The sequence below is a fragment of the Pristis pectinata genome, chromosome 8, assembly GCF_009764475.1.
Source record: "Pristis pectinata isolate sPriPec2 chromosome 8, sPriPec2.1.pri, whole genome shotgun sequence".
Lineage (NCBI taxonomy): Eukaryota > Metazoa > Chordata > Chondrichthyes > Rhinopristiformes > Pristidae > Pristis > Pristis pectinata.
In genome coordinates, this window is record NC_067412.1 from 100965670 (window position 1) to 100987189 (window position 21520).

General features: G+C 45.6%; 1 protein-coding gene across 10 annotated transcripts in view; it reads left to right on the plus strand.

Annotated features, from left to right (window-relative positions):
• The window catches only part of fgf13a (fibroblast growth factor 13a), a 441705-nt gene that overhangs the window by 201471 nt on the left and 218714 nt on the right, over positions 1–21520 (plus strand). For 9 of the 10 annotated variants that reach the window (XM_052021018.1, XM_052021024.1, XM_052021016.1 and 6 more), the window contains one exon: positions 20909–21076. The exons of the other annotated variant lie outside the window; for it this stretch is intronic. In XM_052021018.1, coding sequence (XP_051876978.1) covers positions 20909–21076 — 168 coding nt within the window. The remainder of the gene's footprint in view (positions 1–20908; positions 21077–21520) is intronic. 10 annotated transcript variants of the gene reach the window in all.

Consider the following 21520-nt stretch of genomic DNA (forward strand, 5'->3'; position numbering starts at 1 on the left):
CTCTCAGTGCAGACCAGAGTGATGCAAGGCTGCATCATCACTCAACACTTCCCTCAATCTTTCTTGCTGCAATGTTACACCTCACTTCCAACAAGCTTCCCACTAGAGTAGAGCTAATCTATTGGACAACTTGCACCACCTCCTCTCCAGAACCAAGGAGTTCCAAGTCATCCTGATGAAGGGTCTCAACCCAAAACATTGACTTTCCGTTTCCCTCCATAGATACTGCCTGACCCGCTGATTTCCTCCAGCCCTTTTGTGTTAATTCCAAGTCATCGTCAACATATTTGCTGAAGCATGTGGACGCTCAACACGGGTCCTCTGCCAACCTGCCCTGCACTACAATGTCACCTCTCGGCACAAAGGTCCATGGTTTGGCCCTGGAAAATGTGGACCATTGTCCACCACTCAGTGAAGGCAGTCACTGATGATGAAATTTACCATCACCTTCACCGCCCCACCACAGCCTTTGGCTGCCTGAGAAGAACGTTTGAAGATCAAGTCCTCAAACTCAACAGAAAGCTTATAATCTAATGGGGCAGCAGTGATTATTGCTCTCCCATATATTTCTGAATCGTGGATTACCTACAGCAGCACCTTAAATCGCTTGAGAAATCCACGAGCAGGAAAAGTGAACCAATGTCAGTGACATCCCAGGACAATGTTGAGGTCATAATTACACCTGACTCTGACTGTCTTTGACTGTCAGTCCCAGCATTGAGGTCGTAATTACACCCGATCTGCTCTGGTGGGCAGACCCTGTCATTCACACACCTGACACCAATCTCTGAAAGAAGTCACTCCAAGTTCCTTCTTTGCTAACCAAGAGGTCACCCGGTGGGCAGAGAAATGAACCAAGGATGTTCTCAAAGCCCATTACCCATGAAATCCCTGGCTGGTGACTGCTCACAGTGGAGAAGAAGCATTCAGTATGACATTGAGGACCTCCAACTCCATGCATCGGAAGCACACAGAAACCCAGCGGAAACAGCATCACCTCATCTGACCTGCCTGTCACTTATTTCCTGCCCCACCTGTGGCAAAACCTATAGGTCCCACTACTGCCTCATCAACCACCCCAGAGCCCAGGGAACTGGAGTGGGAGTAAGTCACCTCCAATCCCAAGCAACTGCTTCAGGAGAAGAAGCAGCTGCAGCAGCCATATCAGTTTAATGAGACCTGAAACGGAGGCCCCACCTACCTCCTCCAGAGGGTGTAAAAGCCACTGTTGAATGGACGCAGGGAGATTTCCCCAGCGCCGTGGCCACTTTTAGCATTGTTATTATATTGCTGCTTGTGGTGTCTTGCTGTTTGAAATTTACTCCACTATTTCTGACACTAAGACAGCAACACTTACTGAATAAACTCAAACTCTTCCACTTGATTGGAACAGAGAGGGGACATTCAGCCCATTGAGTCTGTTCTGCATTCTGATCAGGTTGTAGCTGATCTGTCCCTCACCCTCCATTGGCCGCCTCGACCCATGTCACCCACCACTGCCAGAATCCAACCATCCATCCACTTTGACTTCACTATCACAGAGACAGTGTCCCAGTCTTCACTACTTGTCACAGAGTCATACAGTTCAAACACAGATCCTTCTGCCCACCACGTCTATGCTGGTCATTAAATCACCATTTATACTAATTAATTTGCCAGCACGTTTGTACTTTGGTGATTCAAGTTTTCATTTAAATACGTCTTCACTGTTTTGAGAGTCCCTGCTTCCACCACCTCCTCAGGAAGTGTGTTCCAGATTCCAGCCCCCCTCTGGGGGATAAATTCCTTCTCAGATCCACCTCCACCCCCCTCCCCCCCACACTGAACCTCCTGTGTGAAATGGTGCTCCTGATCACATTCCAGGATGGCGCCTTGCTCCGGATCCCGACCCAGCTAAATACCGTTTCTCAATTTGCACATTATTGTTTGGAAGACCCCAGTTGGATCATTCTGCAATCTACATACTGCTAGCACAAACTTTAATGCTATTGCTGACTGTGAAAGAATGTTTCCTCATTTGTTCTCTCAATCCTCCTCGAACTCTCAGCCCTTCCGATCTCAATCTTCCCGGTGTGGTGTCAGGAAACCTACTTTGCAACCTATCACTGCTCTGATATTGTTTCTATAAATGGACTGCAGACATAGCGTTCCAGATTTGGACAGGTTGACATGAAGTGGCAGGAAGCTCCTAGCCTCTGTATTGTGTCCTTAAATTCAGTGCCAACTTTTATGCAGATTTACACAGCCAATTGGATTGCAGGCTTGTGTGGAAGGATTTATCACCCCAAGTGTCTCTGCTTGTTTTTGGTTGGACATTGGCTGTGATAACCTCTCAGAAAAGTATCTGATATTCGAGATAGAACCATAGAACAATACGGCACAATACAGGCCCTTCGGCCCACCATGTTGTGCCAACCTTCAAACCACACCTAAGACTATCTAACCCCTTCCTCCCACATATCCCTCTATCTTAAATTCCTCCATACGCTTATCTAACAATCTCTTGAACTTGTCCAATGTATCAGCCTCCACCACCACCCCAGGCAGCGCATTCCATGCACCAACCACTCTCTGGGTTTAAAAAAAACCTTCCTCTGACATCACCCTTGAACTTCCCACCGAATACCTTAAAGCCATGTCCTCTTGTATTGAGCATTGGTGCCCTGGGAAAGAGGCGCTGGCTGTCCACTCTATCTATTCCTCTCAATATCTTGTATACCTCGATCATGTCTCCCCTCATCCTCCTCCTCTCCAATGAGAACAGCCCTAGCTCCTTTAGTCTTTCCTCATAATCCATACTCTCTAATCCAGGCAGCATCCTGGTAAATCTCCTCTGCACCCTTTCCAACACCTCCACATCCTTCCTATAATGAGGCGACCAGAACTGGACACAGTACTCTAAGTGTGGCCTAACCAGAGTTTTGTAAAGCTGCATCATCATTTCGCAGCTCTTAAACGCGATCCCCTGACTTATGAAAGTTTTCTTAAGCTTTCTTAACTACCCTATCCACCTGCAAGGCAACTTTCAGTGATCTGTGGATAAGAACTCCCAGATCCCTCTGCTCCTCTACACTGCCCAGAATCCTGCCATTCACCTTGTACTCCGCCTTGGAGTTTGTCCTTCCAAAGTGTACCACCTCACACTTCTCTGGATTGAACTCCATCTGCCACTTGTCAGCCCAGCTCTGCATCCTATCAATATCCCTCTGTAAGCTTCGACAGCCCTCCACACTATCCACAACACCACCGATCTTTGTGTCATCTGCAAACTCGCTAACCCAGCCTTCCACCCCCTCATCTAAGTCATTAATAAATATCACAAAAAGTAGACGTCCCAGAACCGATCCCTGCGGGACACCACTAGTCACAGCCCTCCTATCCGAATGCACTCCCTCCACCACAACCCTCTGCTTTCTACAGGCAAGCCAATTTTGAATCCACATGGCCAAGCTTCCTTGGATCCCTCGGCCTCTGACCTTCTGAAGAAGCCTACCATGCGGAACCTTGTCAAACGCCTTACTAAAGTCCATGTAGACCACATCCACTGCACTACCCTCATCAATCTTCCTGGTCACCTCCTCAAAGAACCCTATCAGGCTTGTGAGGCAAGATCTTCCCTTCACAAAGCCATGCTGGCTGTCCCTAATCAGTCCATGTTTCTCCAAATGGTCATAGATCCTATCTCTTAGAATCCTTTCCAACAGCTTACCCACCACAGACGTAAGGCTCACTGGTCTGTAATTCCCTGGACTATCCCTACTACCTTTTTTGAATAAGGGGACGACATTCGCCACCCTCCAATCCTCCGGTACCATCCCCGTGGACAACGAGGACTCAAAGATCCTAACCAACGGTTCAGCAATCTCCTCCCTCGCCTCACGGAGCAGCCTGGGGAATATTCCGTCAGGCCCCGGGGACTTATCTATCCTAATATTTTCTAACAACTCCAACACATCCTCTCTCTTAATATCTACGTACTCTAGAACATTACCCTCACCTACACTGTTCTCAGCATCATCAAGACCCCTATCCTTGGTGAATACTGAAGAGAAGTATTCATTGAGAACCTCACCCACTTCCACAGCTTCCAGGCACATCCTCCCACTTGTCTTTAATCGGACCTACCTTTACCCTAGCCATCCTTCAGCTCTTTACATACGAGAAAAAAAAGATCTTGAATTAAATTATAGGGACGTCCTTCTGCTTACCTCTGATAAGCCCAGAGCATGCTGTTTATAACTTACACCCACAGAAGATTAACCTGTTCTTGTGTGATGCCTCCTCCCTGCTATTCAGCAGAAAGGATCATCCAGTTGAGAATGCCATAAGTACAAGGTAGAGGAAGGGTCTAGTCTCCACTTTCTTGCTGCTATAACCAGTTGCATTTACACAGTCAGCAGTGGGGAGATGATGTGTACATTATCTGGAGTCAAGTGGTCAGTCACAGCCTCCAGCAACTAGTCCCAGTAATCAGTCAAACCACAGCACCCATCAACATTTCTGTGATTAACTTTTGATCTGCTGGGTCTGAATGTCGCCTTATCATCAGCTGTAGAGGGCTAGCTTCCTCTGGTGCCTGGGTTACAACCCAGTCTCCGCACAGACACCATCATTCACAAGGTTGTGCTGCGTGACTCAATGAGCCAGGGTGAATAGGCAGCAGGTATTAGAAGCTACTTTATAGCTCAGTTCAAAATCAGTCCAACCCATCAGAGAGATGAAATATAAAGAGAAGTTGCTGGCAATTCTCAGTAGCTTGGTCACTATCTGTGGCGAGTGAAAGATCTCACTGTTCCATTCTGTGGCATCACCACATCGCTCTTACCTTGAACCATCACCCCCTTTGCAATTCCAGACCTTCCCCATTGTTCTCTTGCTATCCCCTTCCTCTGCCTCTATTTCTGTTGTATCACATTTTATCACGTAATAAAGTCAAGGCCAGCATTCATTGACCACCCGTAACTGCCCTTGAGAAGTTGGTGGTGAACCTCTGCAGCTCTTCTGGTGAAGGTGCTCCCACAGTGCTGTTGGGGAGGGAGTCCCAGGGTTTAGGCCCAGTGACAGTGAAAGTCAAGTGATTATATTTCCAAGTCAGGATGATGTGTGACTTGGAGGGGAACCTGCAGGTGGTAGTGTGCCCCGTATATGCAGCCCTGGGGAGGTCGCAGGTTTGGGAGGTGCTGTCAGAGTAGATTACAGAACACACTGCAGCCACTGTGCACCCAATGGTGGTGGGATTGAATGTTTGAGATGGTGGATGGGGTGCTGGGCAAATGGGTGACTCTGTCCTGAATGGTGTTGAGCTTCCTCAGAGTTGGTGAAGCTGCAACCATCACTTTTCCAACTTGTGTTTAGCAGGTGGTCACAGAGAGATACAACACGGAAACAGCCCCTTCAGCCCACTGAGTCCATACTGACCATCAAGCACCCATTTTTACCCAATTCTCCCCTGAACAGTTTTAATCTCCTTACATAGAATGTAGAACAATACACCACAGGAACAGGCCTCTTGGCCACAATGTTCTGCCAAACTAATTAAACCAGTAATTAAAAGCCAACTAAGCTAGTCCCTTTTGCCTACATCATGACCATACCCCTCCATTCTCTGCACATCCATGTGCCTATCTTAGAGCCTCTTAAACGCCTCTATCGTATCTGCCTCCACCACCTCCCCTGGCAGCACATTCCAGGCACCCACCACTATCTGTGTGAAAAAAAAACTTGCCCCGCACATCTCCTTTGAACTTACCCCCTCTCACCTTAAATGCAAGTCCTCTAGTATTAGACATTTCAACCCTGGGCAAAAGATACTGGCTGACTAACTACGCCCCTCATAATGTTTTAAACCTCTATCAGGTCTCCCCTCAACCTCCGCCTCTCCAGAGAAAACAACCCAAGTTTGTCCAACCTCTCCTCATAGCACATGCCCTCTAATCCAGGCAACATCCTAGTGAACCTCTTCTGCACCCTCTCCAAAGCCTCCACATCCTTCCTATAATGGGGCCACCAAAACTGAATGCAATACTCCAGATGTGGCCTAATGAGAGTTTTTTAAAGCTACAACATAATTTCCTGACATTCCTATCCGCAGCCCTCCCCCACCTCTCCCCCAAATTCTACCACCTGTCCACATGCTAGGGCCAATTATCCCACCAACCCGCACGTTTTGGGATGTGGGAGGAAACCAGAGCATCCAGAGGAAACCCATGTGGCTGCAGGAAGAAGGTGCAAACTCCACACAGACAGCCCTGGAGGTCAGCAGATGGTGTGAGGAGTGAATCAGTCCCCAGATGATACCCAGTCTCTGGCCTGCCCTCACAACCACAGTATGTTTTTGTTTGGTCTAAGCTTTGGGTCAGCTGTCACTCCTAGATCTTTATTACTCCTCGAACTGAGAGAACCACCCCTCCCTATCTCTGTATCCTTCTTCAGCCTGAGAGGTGAAATGTTTCCTGCTGTAGGAACATCTGACAAACCACACCTTCCGCAACATTGGAAGGGGTTTGAGGGGAAAAGAATTGCATTCCCAAGGGAAAAGACAGGGAAGTGGGGCAAACTGGAGAGAACTTTCAAAGGACCAAGACAGAGGCTCCAAAAGACCACCTCCCATGGTCTGTCTCCCTGTGATAGAACCACTGCCTGGCTCATACTGTTGTAGCACAGGAAATCCTTGGTATAATAAGATCACAAAGTAGAGGTGCTCAGGTGGCACAAAGTTTGGGACCGAGAACTGCATGGGAAACTGGATGAGACACAGGATCAGCCATGATCTTACTGAATGACGGAGTGATCTGCTCCTGCTGATGTTTCTTGTGCTCTAATGCAGTTAAGTGTTTCCGAATGTAGTGAAGTTTGACATTCTATACCTTGACTAACATCAAACTTTCACATGCATCAATTGCAACAGTGGTCAGAACTTGCTCTGTTCAGACAGAAGGAGGGTTAAATGATGGTCCTGAATATTCAGGTGGTGAGTAACGTGTTGCCAGACAGGCTCAGAACTCACCTTCCCATAGTAACCCCATTAGAAAGTACCTCTAAAATTAAAGCAGTGAATAATTAACCAAAATTGTGATATTTAACTTTGAAAGCATGTCTTCTGAGGATAGGTTGAGCGAGCTGGGGCTTTTCTCTTTGGAGAGGAGGAGGATGAGAGGTGGCTTGATAGAGGTGTACAAGATGATAAGAGGCATAGATCGAGTGGACAGTCAGAGACTTTTTCCCAGGGTGACAATGGCTAACACGAGGGGACATAATTTTAACGTGATTGGAGGAAGGTGTAAGGGTAAGTTTTTTACACAGAGAGTGGTGGGTGCATGGAACACACTGCCCGCAGAGGTGGTGGGGGCAGATACATTAGGGACATTCTCTTAGATCGCCACATGGATGATAGAAAAATGAGGGGTTATGTGGGAGGGAATGGTTAGATAGATCTTAGAGCAGGATAACACAACATCATGGGCTGAAGGGCCTGTACTGTGCTGTAATGTTCTATGTTCTATGTTAAAGTATCGTTGGGTTTTGACTGAGCCATTCCCAGGAAGGTCAGCTGCATCCTTCTCTCACCATCCCTGCATCTCCAGACTCAACCATCCTCCTCTCCACTCGCACAGATTTGGCCCTATCCAGCCTCCAGCCCGTGCTACTTACTGCCCATGGACTGTGTCCTCCCTCCCATTACCCCTGCCCTTGCTGATCACAAGTCAGCCACACTCGCCAGCATTCATTCCTGCAAAGCCTTTAAGACTGCAAAGCATTGTCCAAGAGAAAGACACAGACCACATATGGATCTATCAGAGCAGGTGTCCAAAAGTTAGGTCAAAGAGGGAGGTTTGGGAAAGGATTTCCAGAACTTAAAATCTCAGCAGCTGAAGGCACATCTACCAGTGATGGAGCGATTCAAGTGGGGCTGCTTCAGAGGCCAGAATGGTGAACTTGGGAGTATGAAAAGCCTGATTCAATTTCAGTTTGTCGGCTGAGATCTGTGTTCAATGACTGGGAACAGAGCTTGTGGCAGGAACCTAAGGCAGCAACTTCTCTCTTCCCAGAATTTACTTGGATTAAGTTGCCTCTTGTCCAGGATTGGGCTAGGAATATGGCAATACAGAGAAAGTGTAAGGGCTCAGAGAAGAGATAGAACACAGAAAATAGAACAGTACAGCACAGTACAGGCCCTTCAGCCCACAATGTTGTGCTGACCTACATAAACACCTACTCCACGATCAATCTAACCCTTCCCTCCTATACAGCCAATAACCCTCCATTTTTCTTACATCCATGTGCCTATCTAAGACGGTCTTAAATGTCCCTATTGTATCAGCCTCTACCACCACCCCCGGCAGTACATTCCAGGCACCCACCATTCTCTGTGTAAAATAAACCTACCTCTGACATCTCCCCTAAGCTTTTCTCCGCTCACCTTAAATGGATGTCCTCTGGTATTGGCCATTGCTGTCCTGGCGAAAAGCTGCTGGCTGTCCACTCTATTGATGCCTCTCACAATATTATACACCTCTATCAAGTTGCCTCTCATCCTCCATCACTCCAAAGAGCAGTTGGTGTGGGAGAGCTGGCTGTGGTCAGTGTAGACGTGGAAACAGAAATACTTTTGGGTGATGTTTCTGACGGCAGCAGGGAGGTACAGATTGGGGACACTGAGGATGGAGATCTATAGATCTATAATCTATAGGAACATAATTAGGTCATTCGGCCCATCAAGATAAGATATCTTTATTAGTCACATGTACATCGAAACACACAGTGAAATACATCTTTTGCATAGAGTGTTCTGGGGGCAGCCTGCAACAAGTTCAACCCCAATCTCCCGCCTTCCCGTAACCCTTAACCCCCTTACCAATTGAGAACCTATCAATCTCTGCCTTAAATACACCCAATGACTTGGCCTCCACAGCCCTCTGTGGCAACAAATTCCATAGATTCGCCACCCCCTGGCTGAAGAAATTCATCCTCATCTCAGTTCTAAAGAGAAGTCCCTTTATCCTGAGGCTGTGCCCTTGGATCCTAGACTCTCCCACTGATGGAAACATCATCTCTGAACTTGGGGTTTTCAGAACAGTAGGAAGATGACAGCTCTTGTGGTGGAGGGGACAATGACTGAGTGGAGAGAGCTGTTAGCAATATGTGGAGTAAAAGCTTCCAGAAAATGCTGGAAACACTCAGCAAGTCAGGCAGCATCCATGGAGGGAGAGTTTACGTTTTGTATGAAAGACCAGTATTTTCTGATTTTACTTCAGAGTTCTATGTTCTGCAGGTTTTGATGTTCATCAGATGACGTGGAGCCTGGAGTGGGTGGCCCACAGGCTGCGGGTCAGTTGGGAGTCCGTCTCCTAGGGAAGTGTGAGGGGAAGAGGAGAGGAACTAGAGATAGGAGATAGAGTGGAGGGTGAAACTGTGGAGGAGGTTGTCCCAGCGACCAAGGGGATGGCAGAGACAGCGGATCAGATGCTCACCACCTTAGCACTGACCTTGGTAGATGTTTGCAGCGACGTTACATTGCAGTGTTGTGGGGAACCTCACCAACGGTGGACCAGGTTTATGCAACAGGTTTCTCTGAATTTACTTCTCTGTCTTGACACTCAAAATTAAACTGCATTTGCCGGTCATCAAGTCGTAGAGCAATACAGCATGGATAAGGGCCCTTTGGCCCCACCAGTCCATGCCAACCACAGTGGCCACCCAGCTAGTCCCAATTTCCTGTGTTTGGCCAAATCCCTCTAAGCCCCACCCCTCCACGTACCAATCCAAGTGCTTCTTAAATGATCCCATTGTACCTGCCTCAACCACTTCCTCTGGCAGCTCGTTCCATAATGTATAACGTTAAACCATAATCATACAGTCCTTACGTCCTTCAGCAGAGCAAAGAAAGTGGTTGTGTATGTGAATGCTTCACGATTGGTCATTGCTTTCATGTTCCATGTAGCCAAATTTAGCACATAATGTAAAGTAATAAAGGACGAGATCACTTATACTTGCTTAAGGTGTTTAAGGGAAGAATATTTGGCCTGGTGAAGCCAAGGCCAAAGGTAAATTGTATTGATATTGGTATTGGTTTATTATTGTCACTTGTACTGAGGTACAGCGAAAAACTTGTCTTGCATACTCTTCGTACAGATCAATTCATTGCACAGTGCATTGAGGTCGTACAGGGTAAAAACAATAACAGAATACAGAGTAAAGTGTCACAACTACAGGGAAGTGCAGTGCAGGTAGAAAATAAGGTGCAAGGTTAAACAAGGTAGATTATGAGGTCAAGAGTCCATCTCATCGTATAAGGGAACTGTTCAATAGTCTTATCAGCATGGGATAGAATGTCAGTGGCACAGTGAGATTTTCCTATTTTGCTGTTGGACTATCTAACATAAAGCAGTGAACTCCAGTAGCCTGCGGTTCCTTGGCAGGGATGACTCGGTGACATCCAACATGTCTGCCTCCTTGTTGCGGTTTAAATCACCCGGAAAGAAATCAGCAAGTTAATCAAACCTGACATCTTCTCACTGTATCTACAATGGGTTACACTGAACTTCTTCACAATCCATGCATTACATCCCCTACACACACTTGTATGTTCAATTTACTGATACAACTTTATCTGAGGTTATCTCAAATTAATTGTATTTTTACACAGATGCCTGGAACGGGCCATGGAGATAACTTCAAAGCACTGAGCAGGCAACAGGCTGCTCCAGGGAGATGTAAGACATCCTTTGATGTCTCCAAGTCATTGCCCAGCAAGTTTTCCAACTGTCAATCCTGACCAACTCCCCTCCTGATACAACCCTGACCAGCAAGGGTGCAAGCACCCACCAAAAGCTGGGGATCCATAAAAAATACCCAAGCCTTCAGAGCAACGTGTAGTGGCATTGCAGAATTTTGCAACGGGTTGCAAGAAAATCTCTGCCTGAGCTTTGATTTAAAGGTTGATACTGTTTGCTCACTGTTATTCAGACCAAGCCCAACAGGAACCTGTCCACAACCTCAATCCCAGCAGGCACTGGAATCCATAAATTCAATCCTCTAGCTATAAGAAGAGGTTGGACAAACTTGGGTTGTTTTCTTTGGTGCGTTGGAGGCTGAGAGGTGACTTGCACCATAGAAATCATCCTATCTGGATATATCATTGCTTGGTACGGCAACTGCTCTGCCCAGGACTGCAAGAAACTGCAGAGAGTTGCGGACACAGCCCAGCGCATCACAGACACCAGTCTCCCCTCCTTCGACTCTGTCTTTACCTCTTCTTGTCTTGGTGAAGCAGCCAGCATAATCAAAGACCCCACCCACCCGGGACATTCTCTCTTCTCTCCTCTCCCACCAGGTGGAACATACAGGAGCCTGAGGGCTCGTACCACCAGACTTAAGGACAGCTTCTACCCCACTGTGATAACACTATTGAACAGTTCCCTTATACAATGAGATGGACTCTGACCTCACGATCTACCGTGTTGTGACCTTGCACCTTATTGCACTGCACTTTCTCTGTAGCTGTGACACTTTACTCTGTACTGTTATTGTTTTTACCTGTACTACATCAATGCACTCTGTACTAACCCAATGTAACTGCACTGTGTAATGAATTGATCTGTACAATCGGTATGCAAGACAAGTGTTTCACTGTACCTCGGTACAAGTGACAATAATAAACCAATACCAATACCAATGAGAGGCACAGATAGGGTAGACGGTCAGAATCTTTTTCCCCGGGTTAGAGATATTGAATACTAGAGGACATAGCTTTAAGGTGAGAGGGGGGAAATTTAAAGGGGTTGTGGTAATGTCTGGAACTTGCTGCCACTGAGGTGGTGGAAGCAGACACAATAGTGGCATCTAAGAGGCTTTTAGATTGGTGTTTAAGTGGTCTTTTGTGTGCTGTAGTGCTCTATGACACTATAAGGTGATTCTGTGAACATGCAGGGAGTGGAGGGATGTGGATCATGTGCAGGTAGAAGGGATTAATTTAATTTAATGGGTACAGATAGCAGATTCTGCGATACCGACAATGAATCTCGGACGGTGTGTTGTCTCCCTGGTGCCAGGGTACGGGACGTCACGGACCGGGTCCAGAATATTCCGAGGGGAGAGGGTGAGCAGCCAGAAGTCTTGGTACATGTAGGTACCAATGACATAGGTAGAAAAAGAGAAGAGGTCCTGAAGGTGAAATACAAGGCGTTAGGGAGAAAGTTGAGAAGTAGGACCTCGAGGGTGGTAATTTCAGGATTACTACCTGTGCCACATGCCAATGGTAGAAAGAATAGACAGCTCTGGCAGATGAATGCGTGGCTGAGTGACTGGTGCAGGGGGCAGGGCTTCAGATTTTTGGATAATTGGGACCTTTTTTGGGGGAGGCATGACCTATTCGCTAAAGATGGATTGCACCTAAACTCCAAAGGGTCCAATATCCTGGCAGGAATGTTTAATTTAGCTGTTGGGGAGGGTTTAAACTAATCTGGCAGGGGGATGGAAACCAGGATGTTAGGATACAAGATGCTAGGGTAAGCGAGGAAGTTTATAGAAACAAGTCCAAGACAGTGTGCAGTGAGGATGGCAAGAAGGACAGGCAGGTGAGAAGTCAGGATAATTTGCTGAATAATAGAAGTACAACAAATCAGGATGTTAGGATACAGGATGTTAGGATAGAGGATGAGGTATATAGAAACATGTCTAAGTGTGTAGTGAGGATGGTAAGAAGGACAGGCAGGTGAAAAGTCAGGATAATTTGCTGGACAATAGAAGTACAACAAAATCAATAGCAGATACTGGACTAAATGTACTATATTTAAATGCATGTAGCATTAGGAATAAAGTAGATGGCCTAGTGGCACAACTACAGGTTAATAAATACGACGTTGTGGCAATCACCGAGTCATGGCTTTATGAAGGATGTGATTGGGAACTGAATGTCCAGGGGTACACAGTGTATAGGAAGGATAGGCGGGTAGGCAGAGGGGGGTGTGTGGCCATGATGGTTAGTAGCGATATAAAATCAATAGAAAGGAAGGACATTGGGTCAGAAGAGGTGGAATCCTTATGGGTGGAGCTAAGAAATAGCAAGGGTAAAAGGACAATAGTAGCAGTTATATATAGGCCCTCTAATAGCAGTCAGGAAGTGGACGATAAGTTGCAGTTTGAGATAGAAAAAGCATGCCAGAGTGACAATGTGAAGATAATTATGGGGGATTTTAACATGAAGGTGGACTGGGAAATCCAGCAAGGCAGTAGAACTCAGGAGAGTGAGTTTGTGGAATGTCTACGGGACGGTTATTTGGAGCAACTTGTTGATGAGCCCACCAGGGGATTGGCTGTTTTGGATTGGGTGCTGTGTAATGAACCAGAGGTGATTAGGGAACTAAAGGTAAAGGAACCACTGGGAACTAGTGATCACAATATGATTGAGTTCAGTTTCAAGTTTGAGAAGGAGAAGCTGATAACTGGTGTATCGATATTTCAGTGGAACAAAGGAAATTACAGTGGTATGAGAGAGGAGTTGGCCCAAATTGATTGGAAGAGTAAGCTAGCTGGAGGGACGGCAGAGGAGAAATGGAAGGAATTTCTACAAGAAATAAGGAAAATGCAGGATAGATATATTCCAAGAAAAAAGAAGGTTTTGAATGGAAAAAAGGCACAAATGTGGATAACGAGAGAGGTGAAGGCTAAAATAAAAACAAAAGGGGGGGGCGTACAAAGAAGCAAAAATTAGTGGGAAAACAGAAGACTGGGAAACTTTTAAAAACCTGCAGAAGGAAACTAAGAAGGTCATTAGGAAAGAAAAGATGAATTATGAAAGGAAGTTGGTGGATAACATTCGAAAGGATACTAAGAGTTTTTTTAAATATATAAGGAGTAAAAGACAGACACGGGTTGATATAGGACCAATTGATACGGTGCGGGAGATATTATAATGGACAATAAAGAGATGGCAGAGGAACTGAATGAGTATTTTGCATCGGTCTTCACCGTGGAGGACATCAGCAATGTGCCGGTTAGTCAGGAGTCTCACGAAATGGAACTGAGTTCAGTTAAGATTACTAGAGAGAAGGTGCTAGGAAAACTAAATGGGCTAAAGACTGATAAGTCTCCCGGACTAGATGAGGTGCATCCCCGGGTTCTGAAGGAGGTGGCTTTAGAGATAGCGGAGGCATTGGTGATAATTTTCCAGGAATCAATAGATTCCGGCATGGTTCCAGAGGACTGGAGGGTCGCAAATGTAGTTCTGCTGTATAAGAAAGGAGGGAGGCAGCATAAAGGAAATTACAGACCTATTAGTCTGACGTCAGTGGTGGGAAAGTTATTGGAATCTATCCTCAAGGATGGTGTTACGGAATAACTAGAGGTGCAAGGTAAGATAGGTCCTAGCCAACATGGTTTCATGAAGGGAAGATCCTGCCTGACCAACCTATTGGAGTTTTTTGAAGAAATCACAGGTAGGGTGGATAAGGGAGAGGCGGTAGATGTTGTGTATTTAGACTTTCAAAAGGCCTTTGACAAGGTGCCCCATAAGAGACTGATTAATAAGATGAGAGGTCATGGAATTACAGGTAGGATAACAGAATGGGTGGAGCATTGGCTGGTTGGCAGGAAGCAAAGGGTGGGAATAAAAGGGTCTTGTTGTGGTTGGCTACCAGTTACTAGTGGTGTTCTGCAGGTGTCGGTGTTGGGGCCGCTCCTTTTTACCTTGTACATTAACGATTTGGATGATGGAGTAAATGATTTTGTGGCTAAGTTTGCGGATGACACCAAGATAGGTGGAGGAGTAGGGAGTATTGAGGAGACAGGAAGGTTGCAGAGAGACCTAGATAGTTTAGGAGAATGGGCAAGGAAATGGCAGATGAGATTCAATGTTGAGAAATGTGCAGTTGTACACTTTGGAAACAGAAATAAATGGGCAGATTATTATCTAGAAGGAGAGAAAATTCAAAGTACAGAAGTACAAAAGGACTTGGGGGTACTCGTGCAGGATACCTTAAAGGTTAACCACCAGGTGGGATCGGTGGTAAAGAAAGTGAATGCTATGTTGGCATTCATTTTGAGAGGTATAGTGTATAAAAGTAAGGAAGTGTTGATGAGGCTCTATGGGGCACTAGTGAAGCCTCATTTGGAATACTGTGTGCAGTTCTGGGCCCCATATCTTAGGAAGGATGTGCTGATGTTGGAGAGGGTTCAGAGGAGATTTACGAGGATGATTCCCGGAATGAAAGGGCTTACGTTTGATGAGCGTTTGTCGGCTCTTGGACTGTACTCACTGGAGTACAGAAGAATGAGAGGGAGCCTCATAGAGACATTTAAAATGTTGAAAGGACTGGACAGGGTAGATGTGGCTAGGCTGTTTACCTTGGTGGGTGAGTCCAGGACCAGAGGGCACAATCTTAGAATTAGAGGGTACAGTTTCAAAACAGAGATGAGGAGAAATTTCTTTAGCCAGAGGGTGGTGAATTTGTGGAATTCCTTGCCAGGTACAGCAGTGGAGGCCAGATCATTGGGGGTGTTTAAGGAAGAGATAAATAGATATCTAAATAGTCGGGGTATCAAGGGATATGGGGATAAGGCCGGAAATTAGGATTAGAATAATTTTTTTCCTTCCCCCCACCCCCCCCCATTTCTCATTTCTTTTTCTTTTTTCCCTTTTCCTTGGAGCAGACTCGATGGGCCGAATGGCCTACATTTGCTCCCTTGTCTTGTGATCTTGTGATCTTGTGAACTTGGCATCATGTTCAGCACAGACATGGTGGGCCGAAGGACCTGTTCTTGTGCTGTACTATTGTATGTTCTATCCCAACAGACGGCAAAGTCCACAAAGCCGGTTGCAGTGCTGTTTAACTGCTCTGCACCATTGGAGCAGGCGGTAAACATGAGAACAAAATGTTCACCCCTTCGAGGAAGGACCCACACCTTCACAAAAGTCCTGTGTGAAAGTGGTGGCAAAAGTCTGTGGAGAGTTTGGAACTGTCTTCAAAATGAGTTACTTCTCCTGGTTCTTTAGTTACATTTATAAATGTTTTATGTTACTGTTTTTCATTTTGCTCTACAGAGACCTTCCTGCATTTTCACAATGAACATTTCTCCAACCTTGAAGTCTGAGATTGGGGTTCAAGGATAAAAATGGAAAGAAAATTGTTCTTTCACTTTTGTATTTGGTTCCTGCCATCTCAAAGCCCTTAACTGTCAGTGAAGTACTTTAGAAGTGTAGCTCTAGTTACTTAATTGAAGGCATAAATCATAACTGTTCTGGATATTCACTTGTGAATGAGAACTACTTAACATCATTCGACTCATGAATTATTAAGCTGCTAATTTGCAAGCAATTCATTCTACTCTTTTCCCAAATCTCTCACATGTAGACTTCCAACCAGTGTTTCTGGATCAACCTCCTTCCAGCTCATTAGTAAACAGACGTATTTAGTTAACACACGCCCTTTATATGGCCTCTTTCTTTATTATAGTGCCTTTCACTTGGAAACTACAGGTGGTGTAAGGATAAACTGACTAGCACTGGAAAATGAAAAGCAATCATTCCATTCCAGGTCATGAGCAGAACATAGTGTACAGCAAAAAACACACTGCTGGAGTGACTCAGTGGGTCAGGCAGCATCTGTGGAGTGAAATGGATAGTCCAAAATGTCAACCGTGCATTTCCCTCCACAGATGCTACCTGACCCACTGAGTTCAAAGTCAAAGTCGAGTGTATTGTCATATGCACAGGTGCAATGAAAAACTTACCTGCAGCAGCATCACAGGCACAAAGCATCATAGGAGCAGAATTCACAAGAAAAATATGGATTAAACATAAATTATACACAACTTTTACAAGAAAGAAGACAATTAGAACAAAAACAAAGTCCATTTTAGTGCAAAGTGGTCATAGTGTTGCTAAACTGTGGTGATTAGGGTTGTGCCGGTTGGGTCAAGAACTGAATGGTTGAAGGGAAGTAGCTGTTCTTGAACCTGGTGGTGTGGGACTTCAGGCTTCTGTACCTCCTTCCCAATGGTAGCTGTGAGAAGATGGCACGGCCCGGATGGTGGGAGGATCTTTGATGATAGATGTTGCCTTCTTGAGGCAGCGCCTCCTGTAGATACTCCCGATGGTGGGGAGGGAGATGCCAGTGATGTATTAGGCAGAGTCCACTATTCTCTGCAGCTTCTTATATTCCTGTGTATTTGAATTGCCGTACCAGACCATGATGCAACCAGTCAGGATACTTTCAACAGTAAATCCGTAGAAGTTTGTTAGGGTGTTCAGTGACAAGCCAAACCTCTCTAACCTCTAGCAGTTTGTTTTTTGCTCTGGATTCCAGCATCTGCAGTCTCTTGTGTCTCCATAGGTAGTGGCAAAAGAAGGGCGGATGGAGTGGACTGTGAGAAATGTGAGAGTATTCACTTTGGGGAGAAGAGTAGAGAAATAGAATATTGTTTAACTGGTGTGAGACTGCTGCATGAGTTTGTTCCAAGAGAACTGGAATTCCTCACACCAGGAACACAGAGAGCTATTGCAAGTACTTAGGAAGGCAAGGGGAACGTTGGCCTTAATTTTGCAATGGGGATGAATTACAAGAGTAAGGAGATTTTGCCACAACTGCCGTGGTCAGATCCCACCCCCGGTACTGCATACAGTTTTGGTACAAAGTGATGTGTTTCTTTTGTAAGACTGAGATGAGGAAGAGCCTCTTCTCTCAGAGGGTTGTGAATCTTCAGAACTCCCCACCTCTGCCATTTGTGAGTATTTTTAACTGAGATAGATTTTGGATTATACAAAGATTGAGGGTTCTGGGGGACAGGCAGAGAAGTAGGGCTGAGAATTGTAGATACCCTGTCGATTTGGGGACAGGTCAGATGGATTGTGTCCAGCTTCTCCTCCGATTACTTAAGGTCTTATGGTTACTAATTTGAGTCTGTTGTACTTTCTTGAAAATCAGTGGAATCTCTAATCGAGTCATAGAGTTGGACAGCACAGAAATCGACCCCTCGCCCACCTCTTCCCTGCCATCAATTGTAGAAGAAAGTCAATGTGATTCTATTCTTCCTTCACCAATCAAAAGAAAAAATTCTGCAGATGCTGGAAATCTGAACTAAGAACAGAAAATGCTGGAAAGATTCAACAGGCCAGGCAGCATCTGTGGAAAGAGATGATGAAGGGTCTGAAATGTTCACTGTTTCTCTCTCCACAGAGGCTGCCTGGCCTGTTGAGTGTTTCTAGCATTTTCTGTTTCTTGGTCAGTTAATATTTCAGTTGTTCTGTCAGATCGATGGCATGTCAACAGAACCAGTTCTGATAGAAGGTCATTGACCTGAAATGTTAACTGATTCTGTCTCCATAGATGCTGCCTGGACTGCTGAGTATTTCCAGTATTTTATTTTATTATTTTCATTTCTCCTTAACCAATGTCTACTTGTACAATTCACATATCATTCTGACTTGGAAATATATTTCCAGTCTTTCATCGTCACTGGATGTAAATCCTGGAACTCCCTCCCCAACAACACGGTGGGAACACCTTCCCCACACACCCTGCAGTGGTTGAAGAAAGCAGCTCTCCCCCACCTTCTCCGGGGCAGTCAGCGACGGTTAATTAATGCTGCCCTTGCCTGTGATCTACATCCAATAAAGATACAAATGAGGGCAGCTAGAATAGAACTCCCAGAATCGTAATGGATATCACTGCCTTTTCACCATATTCCTCTCCCTCCATGACTATTATTATCCTCTGACAGCTTTAACAGTACCTCTCCTCCACAGGTTTCATGTCGACGGAAATTAATAGCAACTTGCCCAGTTAACCAGCTGAAAGCGTGGCCGTTGTATTAAGACTGAAATCAAAGTTTTAGTCTGATTGCAGTTTAGCTAAATGTATCTTCATCAAACAAAAACAATTGTGTTAAAACTACATGACCACTTTTATTTTGGGTTCATTTTCATTCATGATATGCAGGTTGGTTTGAGGCTTATATGTGTGGCCGGATGTGATGCCAATGGTGGGGTAATACAGTGTGGGTCAGGAGCTGACTGATGCCCTCCACAGTTGAGTTCCATGGGAAAAGCCCCAAATACACAAAAAGATCTTGCACTTGTAGCTCCGAGGGACAAAGGAACTGGAAAAGCAGCACCAAAGGGGTAGGTTTCTCCAGGGCCTGTCACTCTGAGAATCAGTGACCACTGGGAGTAGAACGCTGGGAGCCAGATGAATCCTTCAAACCTTTTGTGCCATCCATTTTCCTGCTTCACTCCACCCCACTCACCTCCACAGACTTCTGTTATAAGCCCCATCTACAATCTGCAGAAGATGTTGAGATCTCTGTTCCCAATCCACCCATGATAAGATAAGATTTCCTGATTAGTCAAATGTACATCGAAACACACAGTGAAATACATCTTTTGTGTTGAGTGTTCTGGGGGCAGCCCGCAAGTGTCGCCACGCTTCCGGTGCCAACATAGCATGCCCACAACTTCCTAACCCATACATCTTTTGGAATGTGGGAGGAAACCGGAGCACCCAGAGGAAACCCACTCAGACACGGGGAGAACGTACAAACTCCTTACAGACAGTGGCCAGAATTATCTGGGTAGCTGGCGCTGTAATAGCGTTACGCTAACCGCTGCGCTACCGTGCCTGAGCGTCAGGCATTAACTACACCTCTGTAATTTTGGACTTTTCCTTTTTCTCCATCTTTTTGCATCCTTTAATATCCCGATGGAGTCACTCTTCAGCTTTCTAAACTCAAGAGGATACAAATTTAATCTGTGCAATCTGTTCTTCTCACTTAACCCTTTCAGCCTGACATCGCTGTAGAGAACTTGTGCTCCACCCGACACATACCTCCTCAGAACTGATGACATGGTCCAGATGGTTTCAGCTGCAGCTGAATGATCTCTTCCTCTCGTTAGCAGGTGGGGGCCAATTAGCCTCTCAACTCAGTACCACTTAGTAAGATTACAGCCAATTCTGGGCCTCATTGCAAATGAACAGCCCCATCCCCATGCCGCCCGACTCTCTCCACCCAGCCTCAGCCTTTAGCTTTCTTCGTGACAGTATCCGTAGCCCTCTTGTATATTTTCGGATCTGGCAAGGCCAGCAGTTATTGCCCATCGCTAACTGCCCTTGAGAAAGTGGGTGTGAGTTGTCCTCCTGAACCGCTGCAGTCCTTCTGGTGAAGACGTTCTCACCATGCTTTTGGGGAGGGAGTTCCGGGATTAGACCCAGTGACAATGAAGGAAAAATGATATATTCCCAAGTTAGGATGGTGTACGACCTGGAGGGGAAGATGCAGGTAGTGGTGTTTCCCCACACCTGCCTCCCTTGTCTTTCTTGGGGGCGAAAGATGCGGATGTGGGAGATCTGGGCACTTACTAGCAGTGCATTATACAGATTGCACAAGTACAGTCCTAAACTCCCACAACCATCTGAGACAATGAACTTACTTGCCATACCTGTACTACATCAATGCACTCTGTACTAACTCAATGTAACTGTACTGTGTAATGAATTGGCCTGTATGATCAGTATGCCAAGACAAGTTTTTCACTGTACCTCAGTACAAGTGACAATAATAAACCAATACCAAAAAAATACCGATACCATGTTGTAGGCTCTTTGACATAAAAAGAACGGCAGATGTGATGTTTAAATGATTTTATTGTAAAGAAATCTTTTGGGTTGCATGGTGTAGTCATTGCAAGAGTCTCCATTTAATTTCAAGAGATTTAATTTTGAGTGATTAAATTTGGAATCCAAGGCTTCACAAATGTGGAATTTAATCAGTATTCCAGTCTTAAAAATGTAAAAAGAACTGTTTATTTGCTAGGGGACTGGTGTAAATGTTTTAACAAGACTTCAGGGGAGATGGGATGGGGATTCTGGGTGAATACCTGCTAATCCTAGTTCATTTTGTTGTATGAAAACCACAGTTCGAGATGACGCTGTCCCTGACACACAGGATTACTATGTGTTGCATCGAGACTCTATCCAATCCGCGGATGTTAAGAAAAAAGAGTCTCCGTTTCGTGCTAAATGTCACGAAATCTTCTGCTGCCCTCTGAAGCAAGTCAACCACAACGAAAACACAGACCTGGAAGGTTTGTCCACTGCACAATCGGCTGTTTTGTCTGTCTTTGTCCGTGTCCCTCTGCTGTGCTGTGTTCTGGGGGGTGGGAGGCTGCGTTCACAGTGCAGACCTTGCGTTTGACCAGAGTCGCGGTGAACTTCTCACCTGCGGATTGCTTGCCTGCCCTGGGCTCGATGCTTTGCCAGAATCGCATGTGAGAAATGGTTTTGGATCCGATGCTTTGGATACAGGGAGGGAGAAGGAATGTTTTTATTGTGACTCACTCCATATCACTTGGCTGTTTTGAAAGTTGCTTGCTGTTAAAAGCCACCCCAGCCCCAGAATGTGCCTCCTGGCTAAGGAAATGGCGCTATAGCCATTGAGAAATGCTTCTGCACACTTGCTCGCCCAGACTCCATGCTATTTGTATTCCATTGGCAGAGAAGCAGTCTTAATATGGGAACTGTATGCAATG